Genomic DNA, 12,320 nt, shown 5'->3' with positions numbered 1-12,320 from the left:
CTTCATAATTATTTGTCACAACAGAAAATAGTTTTTTTGCCATTAAATCAGCATACTCTTAATATAACTTTGCTATAATATACTCTGTATGCTTTGAATGGAACTTTCCAGAAAGTATTTTTTTCTGAGTTTGTGAACTGGAAGGTTTAAACCATTTTTGTCTGTTATCTTTTATTATTGGACATAGTTATTTTGTTTATTATAGATGTCCATTTGTGTCTGTCAACTAACAGTGTTCTTTTCTATGAAACTGTCAATGACTGAATAAAATGTCTAATAGAAGGAACACCTAAACCTTCATTTCTTAAGTGTTTAATTACCATCTTTCTTGCAATCCTGTCCTGTTTAATTGTTGCTCCATGCAAAGTTAAAACATTGTTTCTGTTGTTTATCTATCAAACCATTCATGGGGGTTGGTAGCAGAATCCAGTCAGTTTTGACAGGATTGAAGATTTTAGAACTGCCAGTCTGCTGAAATCCAAATGATTTTGTCAATGGACTAAATATTTTCCTTTCTTTTTTCCTGTCTGTTTTCAGTCAGAAGAAAAACATGCTGCTGAGGTAAGAAGTGTGATGTGTGATGCTGTTGTTGGAAGTCAGGAGTTCATGTTTTTCATTGTTACACGTTTCCCATAAATTGTGAATGTATGTAGCATGATGTTCTGTTAGTAAGCTTTAAAAAAAAAAAAAAAAAAAAAAAAAAAGCAACACTTTGCCATCAATGAGTTTATATTAAAAAAAAAAAAAAAAAAAAGAAGAAAAGATTAAACTTCTGTGCAGAGTCAATAGTAGTTATTGTAAGCTAGTATTAGTGCTATATAACTACTATTATTATTTCGTACTAGCTAGTAGTAGTTTTAACACATGAACATGGGAAGATTATGATGAAACCAGACTGAATGTGTTGCTGTCTTTGCTTTTTAATCTTTGCTGAGAAAATGTGAATGGGACCTAACTCTGTACACTATAAAAGTAAATGTTTCTCTCCCTTTATAACTCACCCAAACTTGTGTTTATGAAAACATGAGTTACCAGAACGTTGATTTGTAAGATTATGAAAAACAACTACAAAACCCCCCAAAACAGAACAAGAAAATACAAGAATACTTGTGTGACTTTTGCTGTTATCATCTTTTATTATTGGACATTTATTTATTTATTAAATTTATTTATTTATTTTATTATTATTATTTTTTAATTAATTAATTTATTTATTTATTTTATTTTATTTATAAAAAAAAATTTTTCTCAAGACCTGACAAAGCGCGTTGGGTTACGCTGCTGGTCAGGCATCTGCTTGGCAGATGTGGTGTAGCATATATGGATTTGTCCGAAAGCAGTGACGCCTCCTTGAGCTACTGAAACTGAAACTGCTGTTCAGTGTAACCAGATCAGGCAAGAAGTTATTACAACAGTCGTTATTGTGCACAACTGTAAGGCACGAAGATTAACAACAACAACAACAAAACACACACACACACACACACACAAGCAAAAACATTCTCCTTCTCTCTGTTTCTCTGTCTCTCTCTAAATATGGAAAAGCCTGGGCTTAGGTGACAGGAGGTCAGTTACAGTGGCTTAAGACCAATAATAATCCAATTAAGAGGACAATTTAATCCTGTAATGACTTGAGTTTGTTCACTGGATGAGATTAATGTGAAGTCTAAATGATATTTTGGCAGTGCATGTTTGACTGAGAGTATGCTCTTAATGGTGATCCTAGTCTCCATGGGAGACCAGCTACTACAAACATAGCCCATTTTTGTAATGTATAATGCATGGCATATATTCAAGAGAGTTCATATGTGTTGATATGCTGTGTAGGAGAGCATTAGGGAGTTGGGGGTGTGGGGGGCATCATGTGTGTTAGTGAGAGTGTGCACATGCACAATATATATAAGCTCCTTTATTTGTGTTTCCATATGATTTCCAGTTCATGTTTGTACTTTTTATGTACTATCCTCCTCAATATTCCTTGGGTACACCAGGTGATGAAGACACATTCTATCCTGTTCTTTTCTATTCTGTTTCCCAAATCAACAATGAAGACAGCAATTCAAAGTTGAAATGAAAAACTGTTTGGAGAAGGGCAGTCTGGTGTATGTTTAGATGTGTATTTTATTTTAGAGTGTGTTCATTCATGTGATCCGTGCAACAAAGGGTATTTTGTTGATGTGCAATTTTATATTATTGTCTCCGCTTCTTTGCTCTTTTTAGAAAATGGCAGTTCTGTTGCATTTTCCTGTTCAACAAATTTCAAATGCCTTCAGAGTTGTTAATCAGTTGAGTGCCAGAGAATTCTGTAAAACAAAAACAAAACAAAACAAAAAGTTATCTCCCATTGCTAGGGAATTTTGAGGATTCAGGGATGATAAATTTCTTTAAAATTCAAGCACAAAAACTAAAGGATATACAGATCGAAAGTAAATGTGTTATAAAGGAAAATGAATGTGGATTCTAAATCAGGGCTTTCCTCCCAATTATTTTTAATCTAGATAACTATTCAGGCATTTCAAAGTGAAGATAATAATTTTTATGCATTAAAAACGTCTATTGAAGATGATAATTTTTATGCATTTAAGGCCAGACACGGTAGTACAAAAACGTATGAAATAACTTGAAGTTTATGGCTTTCTGTGACATGGTATGCAAAGATATTGGACTAAACATGTCTAAAAAGGTCATTTTGTGCAATTTGTCGTGACGGTTTCCATGGAAACAAATCCAAAATGGCCGACAAACAAAGAAATTAAAAGCTTAAAACTTCGGTACCTTTATAGATATGTTATTTCTGTTTGTTTTATTTGATTTATTTGTATTTGTTCTTTATTATAGTGCAGTGGTATTTTGGAATTTGAATAAATACATTTATTATTATTTTTTTGTTGAAATGTGCATAAATTCCTTGACATAATGTTTTTCAAATGAGTGTATATTCATTCTTTTATTAGTACTATACAAACCACTGCACTATAATAAAGATGAATACATAAAGAAAGAAAGTACCAAGTTTGAACATGCTATCTTTTAAAGTTTTTGAGCATTAGCATTATGAAAAATAGTATTACGAAGACAAAACACAAAACTGAGAAAACAGGAAAAGAAAGAGATGTGCTTGTACTCACAAGAAATCACACATGTTGATGCTGTTTGAAGCTTTATTTAAGTGAATATAGTACCCAGGTGAAACGGACTATAAAGATTAGATGTTGAAGAAGCAAATTATGCGAAAAAACGAAAATCACAAAAAATCATGATTTTGGTCAAAATTTCACTACCGTGTCTGGCCTTAAAAAAAAAAAAATCTGTTTCCATCTCCACAGAATGACACCCAGAAAGAAAACAAGCAAAACACATGGAAATAAAATGCTTATTGTCTGATAAAACCTGTTCAAAAAATAAAATAGCTTATGATTTATGATAACAATCACATCACTTGTAGTCATGTGAATAACTGTCCCAGCAACAACATACGTGGGTTCATCAAGATAAAAAGTCAGTTGTGTTCTCAGAGAGTGAGCCGACAAGTTTTTCTTACACCTAAGTGTGTCCCCCTTTAGAGGAGAGAGTGCTTTGATGATATTTCCTTCCTGCTAATTGTAACTGATCCAACAAGGTGTCTGCTGTGCATCAGGTTTGTCTCCTCTACAAATAAATCGATCAGCTGCTCAGGACAAAAAGCATGAAAAGTAAAAAAATAAAAAAAAAAAAATCCATATGATTCCTGTCTGTAATCTGTCAACTCTGGGATTCAAGAAAACCATGGATGATTGGTTGTTGCCATTCTCAGCAGTTGATCACTGTGAATTGCCACGCCCCCTCCCCACCTTCTGCCAAGCCTTCAGCCTATTGTCTTACATCTTACACCACCCCTCCATCTCTCCTCCTCCTCTTCTCAAACTATGTAAAAGTGCCACGCCTTTACTGTCAGTCATGGTCACTCGCTCAGAACTGATGTCTGATTGGATGGACTGAAGAAAGAGTCAGGTGCTGTTGTCAGTTTCATCACTGTCATTGTCACCACCATCCAGTTCAAATGTATCAAAAGACAGGACAGATCCATCTCTCATCGTTATACATGATCATCAGCACAGCTTGCAAAGTTGTGTAAATCTACTGAGTGGGACCACTGTCGTTAGTTGATAAAGTGTCCAATGCCTTTTTGGCATGTGAGGCAAACCCTCTTTACACATGCGCTCCAAGTGGTCCAGACAGCAAATCATTATTGAGAAAAAAGCGGTCTTACACCTGACGAATGCTCGCTTAAATTGTTTATTTATAAACCATACACATTAAAGTAACCATTCAGAGTCTATGTTCATTGGACCAAACTCCAATGAAAGAAAAACCAAAATACATGCATGACATCAGTGGACGTTTCATAGGCATATGGCAACACTTTTTGCATGATGTCATCTGACATCTTATAGGCACCCAACTGGTTAAAAGAAAAATTCAAGCTATCATGATCGTGATTGTGTATTTTTCTTTTGAATTCATGGACTGCAACTCCCACTTTCTGGAAAAGGACAATAACATGTATGACCATTTTTTGCCCTGCCATTTAGGCATCCATCCTATGTTTTCAGAGATGGATACATGTTAAGTGCATTTCTGTTTCCATAGCACACTGAACACGGACATTGATTAGATGATCTTTAGTGTGTGTATTTGATCTTCTCTATGCATACATACACATGAGAGTTAACTCATTCTGACCCACACCTCAGTAAATTGTTTGGCCAACATTGCACATAATTTGCTCCAACACTTAACACTTCACCCCATCATTTCAGCTGCACTACAGTTTCTGTGAGCCAGCCCTACAACAGCTATGTCCATTGTTGAAGCCATACTTCATGAGCAGAATGTCACTAAAAACATGCTCAATCCCCTTGGAAACATGGGCAAGTAACTTATAAAGGCCAACGCTAGCAAACTAAAAGTACCAAGTGAGAATAAACTGATTGAGAAAGCAAAACTGAACGTGCCGTCTACAGTTTTGGAAACATCTGTACTCTGTCCATGGGAAGCAACTGGGTGTTACAGACAGATAAGTGGACCGAGTACAAAAAGTTATGCATTACTTGGTCATCAAAACCTGATTAATCCAAACTCTTTTTTTCTTTTTTTTTCAACCTTTAACCCTTTGAGCCCTGACCACCGCTTTACCGGTGGTGGGGAGGGGTGGCATAATGCCTGGCCACCGGTTGAGCGGTGCGTAAACACTTGTGTCGTGTTTTGCTATTGGTTGATTTATATTGAAGAGCCAATCAGAAAAACTGTAATATTCTGACGTCAGCGAACGTAGTACCAGCATTGCCGTGCCTTTTCACTGTGTTTTGTGCATGTGCTTTGGATAAAAAAGATCGATTTCTACCATGAAGCGTGCAGTCTCAACCTGACACGCCTCCTTTGATCAACTGATTCTGCATGCTCAGATTCATTTTCAACATCACTATCTGTAGCAAAATCATCCAATTCGAATTCCACCTCACTGTCAGAGTAATCATTGTCATACTCTACTTCCAATAAATCATCAAGCATATCAGTTACTTGCTGCGTTGTGTACAGTTGTTTTCTCGCACGTTTTGTCCCTGATTTCTGCCCTGACGGGCCAGGTTGAGACTGCACGCTTCAAGTGTTTACGCACCGCTCAACCGGTGGCTGGGCATTATGTCATTTTTCTCTGCCACCAGTAAAGCTGTGGTCAGGGCTCAAAGGGTTTAATACCAATTATTTGCCAATTTTGGCTCAGGAGCTCAGGCAGAAGGGTTAAAATTGCTCAGGAACTCAGGGCTCAAAGGGTTAACTAGGAAAGGGACACAGCTGTTTGTGAACTTTCAAGTGACTCCACTGATTAACTTGAGGAACAGCTTGAGTAACTTTGCTCACAGATTTAAAGCACAGTGTTATCAATTTTGAATGCCATACATCAAATACTCACAGGTCACAAAATCTGGTGCTCTGACCATTCAACTAACTTGCCTCTTGCTGTGTTGGGTGTGTGTCTCATTTTTTGATTTTGAGTGCACTGACACATAGTGAAAACCAGCTGAATTAGCAAGATGTGAAAGAATAGTTGCCTGATGTACTGCCAACAGGTGAGGAAATTACGGCGCGACTTGGAGTCAGCCCAAGCCAAGGTACACACACTGACCTCTCAACTGAGCACCAACGTGAGTACAACTGCAGACTTTTGGTGGTGTGGTTTGTTACTGTGTACGTGTGTGTGTGTGTGTGTGTAGTGGGTGTACTCTGTGTGTGTGTCTGTGTGTGTGTTCACTCAAGAATCTGTCACTGCCCCATTTGCATTTTGTACTGTTTACAGGCTTCTGCATAACTTATCAAGAAAACACACAAGAGAAAAAAAAAGCTTTGCACTTGTCCAGTATTCCTTTGTATTCTATGTGTATGTTGTATCTGACCATCTGTGTGTGTCTGCATGTGGTGAATTTTTTCATTTTTATGGACAGTAATTTTGCCTGTTTCTGGCTCAGCTTTCTCCCATTTACATGAAGGCATGGGTTTGCTATTGGCTGTTTTGAGATGTGTGTATGTATACAGGGTATTTTCCAGTTTCCAGGACCTCTTGACTGTCTATATGGATTATTCAAGATTTTCTGGCTATTGCATACATGAAACAAGTCACCAACAGCCAGTGTCAACAATATTTGAACCCATGAGAAGGGACTTAGACTGATCACAGATTAAAAAGAGTCGCACATACTGCTACATCCACTACACATTCCATGTACACATTCTATGCTGCTGAACTGTGGTGAAGTGATAGCAGTGTAGCATGAATCTGAAGTGCGTTTACTGCGTTGTCTGCACTTTTAAGTGGTGTCATCAAGACTGCTGACCAGAGTAATGCAGTCCTAAGAGGAAGAAGAACAGTAACTTGATATCCTGACATGTAAGCTCTGTCATACCTTGTTGAGGTCACAACCCTTCACTAACATGTATACTCATCAGCAGCAGTCAAGGGGTTAAATAGGGTATTTGATCTTATACATGCATACACTGTGTACACTTCTGTTCACCTGTACACCAAGACATATATTTTACTTTTTTTCCCATTCTTTTGGCAAGCAAAGAAACATAAGTGCCAGGATTTATCATTACTTGCATTTTAGTGTACCCTGCATTATACATTGAGCCCTTTTGTAGGCTTGTTGACCAGGACAATTTTCTATGCTTCTTTTCCGTTCTTTTGAAAAGAGGGGACATGGCATGGGTTTATGTTTTCGTTGATGAATAAGTAAACAAGTTAATCTCTTTCTCTCTCTTTCTTTCTCTCTCTCACAATATTTATGTATGTATACATGTATATATAAAATAGTAGTGTATCTGTCCCAATAAATATTTTAATTTGTCTGCATGTGTGAGTGTGCATGCGTGCGTGGGAGTTTGTGTACCATAAATTGACAGACATATTTACCATATGTGTATTTTTTATTTTCAATGTTTTGTTGGCATTTTCCTGTATGTTAGAACATTGGGAACAAACATAATATAGACTAAACAACGTGCAAACCTTGGGAATCTTGCACCACAGTCATTTTGCTTCATCAGTGGCAGGAACTGAGGAAGATGAAAAAAAAGCAAGTTTGAAATTCAAGGTTTTTTTCAGATGACAAAACATATATATATATATATATATATATATATATATATATATATATATATATATGGTACACACACACACACACACACACACACACATATATATATATATATATATATATATATATATATATATTATATATATATATGTAGCCGTGTACCGAGTGGTTATTCAAGGGTACGGCACAAAAGACTTAACTAAATATGATTAATTGAGGGATAGGATAGACAAGATCCCACGCACAGGCCAGGAACATATAGAGGCCAGTCACAAATGGGTTTTTCTATTGTTTTATTTACAATATTCTAAAAGAAGAAGACTAAGAAGAAGAAATAAGAAGAAGAAGACAGTGCCTGGAATGACACAAACAAATGTCATAAGCACAACATGTCGGCACAAGTGAATAGTAAAGCACATGTATACATGGAAAGACTGTCACTCAGGTTTGGGATACACAACAACATAATGCATAAGTGTGAAGACCAAACGCTGACATCAAATGACATTTCTGATACATTTAAATAGTGCAGTTAAAGTGATCGAAGCGATGCTGACTTGGTGAAAGTACACTGACAGTATAGATTAGGTAAAACTTATACTGTGTCAAAGTGACTCAAATGAATCAGTTTATCATGTTGCACTATACTGGAGTAAGCTGTATAGGAGAGGGCATGATAACTAAATTACAATTAACAGACTGATACATATCAGGTGGTTTTAACCATACTGATGATATCACTATCACAACAGAATACTACACACATCTTAGAGTACTGAGCGCACTGTAGCAGTACAATTGATATCAGCATGAAAATAATACATGAATAATAAACAAGATAATAGAATCAGTTGCTTTGATATTATACTGGCAAACTGATAGACCAGATAGTAAGTGAATAACCATCATGGCTTAACCATTAAGTGGTGAATGAACTTTACGCACTCACTAGAACATTCTGGAACAAACTATTAGTGTCCAGAGACGTCACTGACTGTGACGTTAAGAAGAATCAAATGGAACACTGCTCCGAGCATATGAGGACATGGCGATTTTCTAGATCAATCATAGCCAAGCTGTGACTAACATGTCAAAGCAATAAGTGAACAAAGAATTAACTGAACAAAGAAATAACTGAACATACTCATTTGAACACAAGTACTGTGTCGAATAATACAATTTACAAATCAACACGTTCTACACACTAGTACTTACAGCAATACGTAGCGAGGTGTCAGCCGTTGTGGGGGCACACACGACACAACACACTGCTCGACGCAGCAAGAGAGAGAGAGAGAGAGCAGGCTCTGGTCAGATGACTGACCAGGTATGAAATGACCACTCATCCCTCACTGTGCCAATTTATGCAAGTTTAGCAGACCACAAAGGCCGTCACGTGTGCTTGCGAGCAGATCGTCACTAATCATGGAAAATCCGATGACAACTGTGTTTGTTTAAAGGTGTTCAGTGACAGATTTCTAAATGATTCCTGAACTGATTTACGTCGGATAAGTTGCAAAAGAAAGAGCTCAACACCTACTTTATAATGAGTATAAAATGAAGTGTTGGTTATTTAAGATGAATTTATAATCTTAATTTAAGTCACCTGAACAGGGTCAGTTTTAACGAGCTCGTCGCTGAAAATTACACACTGCGTTAAATCAGTTTAACGTAGGCAAAGATAAATGGAATAGATTTAAAGATGGAATTGCGACAATTCTGCCAGTATACAATACTTGTAGTTTACTGATCTGACAAAAGAGGTATTAATTAATTACGGTGGAACAGAAACACAAGTTTCTTCTCAGCCAATGACGTACCGCGATGCGACACTGGTCAAGTAGGTGGTCTGGCGAGGACAAAATGATGTAAGCGGAGTGACGTCACACAATCCTGTGCGCGGGTTAGGAGGGAAAACTGTCGTCTGCTAATACAGCTTGTGCATGAGGCAAGCTAATACAGCTTGTGCGTGAGGCAAGCTAATACAGCTTGTGCGTGAGGCAAATATTGGAGCAAGCATAGCGCTTGGTCACATATATATATATATATATATATATGGAGAGAGAGAGAGAGTGCACACAGTTGCTGTTTCCTTATTTTTCCTTATGTCAGTTGTTATGACATTTACAAAAAAAAAAAAAAAAACCCATATATTTCTGCTTTTACAATGTTATTATTCACTCATGTGTGAGTTGTCTTTTACACATTTTAAACATACACCAGTAAAATATATAGGGTTATTACCAGACACTGGCAAAAGGTCGGAAAACACATGCAGAAGAGAAATAAACCAACTGAATGATGTTTGCTGACTGTGCAAGGCAGCATGAGAGATAGACTCTTCTCCAGCACAGCCTCTTCCAATGTTTCTTGCCAGCTATCTCCCTGAGATGGTGGTGATAGCGGGGTGAGAATGATTGGAACAGACTCTGCAACGCAAGATCAGTTTCTATTCATATATATTAACCTGTGTGTGTGTCTTTGTGTGTCTGTGTGCAATTTGGAAATAGTGTATATACTTCAGTGGGTTTTTTCTTTCTTCTTGTAATGAATAAAGCTTTGATATATACATATGCTATGGTTTGGTAGGAGACTGACAAGTGGACAAGAGGCTGATTGCAATAATAAAGAATCACTACTTCATTTGATTTTATTGAGTAATCTAGGGTTTACCACTAATAATGATGATGATAACAATAATGATGATGCTAATAACAATATTAATAATAATAAGAAGAAGAAGAATGACGATGATGAAGAAGATGATGATGATGATTTTCATGTGTGTAACTTTGGAATTGTGTACATACTTCAGTGTGTTCTTTTTCCTACAATGAAGAAAGCTTTTGATATATACATATGCTATGGTTTGGAAGGAGACTGACAAACAGAAAAGAGGCTGCAAGAATAAAAAACAACAACCAGTACTTCATTTGATTTTATTCAGTAATCTAGGATTTACTGCTAATAACGATGATGGTAATATTAATAATAGAAATTGTGATAGTAATTACAATAATGATGATGCTGATGATGGTGATGGTGATGATTTTGATGTAGTGCTATGATACAAGCAGAAGCAAGGTCTGATGATTTTGATGTAGTGCTATGATACAAGCAGAAGCAAGGTCAAAGTGCTTTACAAAGCCAATACATAAAAATGAATTGATATTAAGATAAACTAGAATGATAAAAACAATAATAAAAGCACAATTCACAAAACCCTGAAAATATTTTATTTTCAGTGTTACAGCTCTCACTGTGGCAAACGTGAAAAAAGAAAAAGAAAAAAAAGTAAGCCTGCAAAATGAGATATGAAATGGGGTTTTCTCATTTTGACAGTGGTGCGAATTCTGCACACGTCAACTGACAACAATAAGTGCAGTTTCCTGTGATAAGTCTGGATCAGTTGGCCAGTAAAACAATGTTTTCTTTCATTTCTCAACATATTCTTTTTTAAGTTTCTTCCCATGCCCCATCCCATCCCAGATGATCACATGGGGCTTCAAGAGCACTCTTGAGCAAACTCGGCAAACCTAGTTCATGAATTTCTACCATTCTCATTGAACCCAGTAAACCTAGTTCCCCCTGAGATGACTGCATGACCTTGTATTTTCCGATCCTGATAAAATGATCTTGTCGAGTCTTGACAAACATAAAGAATCACCCATTGAAAACTAAGCATCACTCTGCATGTATTGCATTTGAATCGTTAGGAGAACCATGAATCTGGCTGCAATCATTTCTTGTTGACTTAATTGTGAGAAATCTCCTGTGTAGGAGAAATGTGATTTTATTTGAATAACCAACATCAACAATAAAAACAAAATAGAAATAGAAACCAAAGAAAAAGAAAAGATTTATACTCTGGAAAGGAAAGGCTAGCTGTAAGAATTGTGCTGCATAAAAAACAATGACAGGAATGATAATGCAGTGCATTAATGAAAGCACTTACAGGGACAACTGATCAGCTGTCTCCACTTGCGGTGAAGACAGGGAGATAGCACAGATGATCATCACACATGGATTTTGTTTTTTTGAAAATATCACCAGTCTAATTTTCTGATATTGTAGAAGCATAGGATCAATACTGTTATTGTTTCTTCACATTCCGCATGATAGTAAATAAAAGATGAAAACAGGGAGTGAGTAACTGCCCATTGTGAGAATGAAAAGAGGAGAGCCTGCATTGGTCCTGTGGCATCCAGAGAGGTCTGGAGTAAGTGTGATTGAGGAGAGTCTCATTCCCTGAAAGATTTGTGTCAGTGTGTCAACAGAAGGGATTTTCAACAGAATCCCAGTGTGATAGATTTGTGTTGACAATATTTCATTTGGAGGGGTTTGTATCAGAATCCTGAAAGGCTGGATTTGGGTCAACAGCAGGCTTTCTGGGAATGAAAAGCAAGAACCAGTGTGCAAACTGGAGGGAGATTACTGGCCGCACATGGCAAATACTGGTCACTTGAGGTGTTGGATTAGTTTCTTTGTTCCATGTCTTTCATCTCTGCCAGGGCAGATCATAGCACACAACTTTGTCAGTTTGCAATAATGAAGTCTCTTTTCATTTATTTATTCTTAATTTTCTCCAGTTCATGGTAGTTCATTGTCTGGATAACCGAAACTGAAACCAAAATATAACCATTCTGCAGTTGTAAATTTTAGACTCTTGTTCAGCTTTTGGCATTTCCA

At 36.8% G+C, this 12,320-nt stretch overlaps 1 protein-coding gene across 10 annotated transcripts in view; it reads left to right on the top strand.

Moving 5' to 3' along the window:
* The window catches only part of LOC143297734 (neuron navigator 2-like), a 487,523-nt gene that overhangs the window by 372,049 nt on the left and 103,154 nt on the right, over positions 1–12,320 (top strand). For all 10 annotated transcript variants that reach the window (XM_076610177.1, XM_076610178.1, XM_076610183.1 and 7 more), the window contains 2 exons: positions 538–561; positions 6,108–6,182. In XM_076610177.1, coding sequence (XP_076466292.1) covers positions 538–561; positions 6,108–6,182 — 99 coding nt within the window. The remainder of the gene's footprint in view (positions 1–537; positions 562–6,107; positions 6,183–12,320) is intronic.

This window comes from Babylonia areolata, chromosome 23, assembly GCF_041734735.1.
Source record: "Babylonia areolata isolate BAREFJ2019XMU chromosome 23, ASM4173473v1, whole genome shotgun sequence".
NCBI classification, from domain to species: Eukaryota; Metazoa; Mollusca; class Gastropoda; order Neogastropoda; family Buccinidae; genus Babylonia; species Babylonia areolata.
This window is presented reverse-complemented; position numbering and strand designations above follow the sequence as displayed.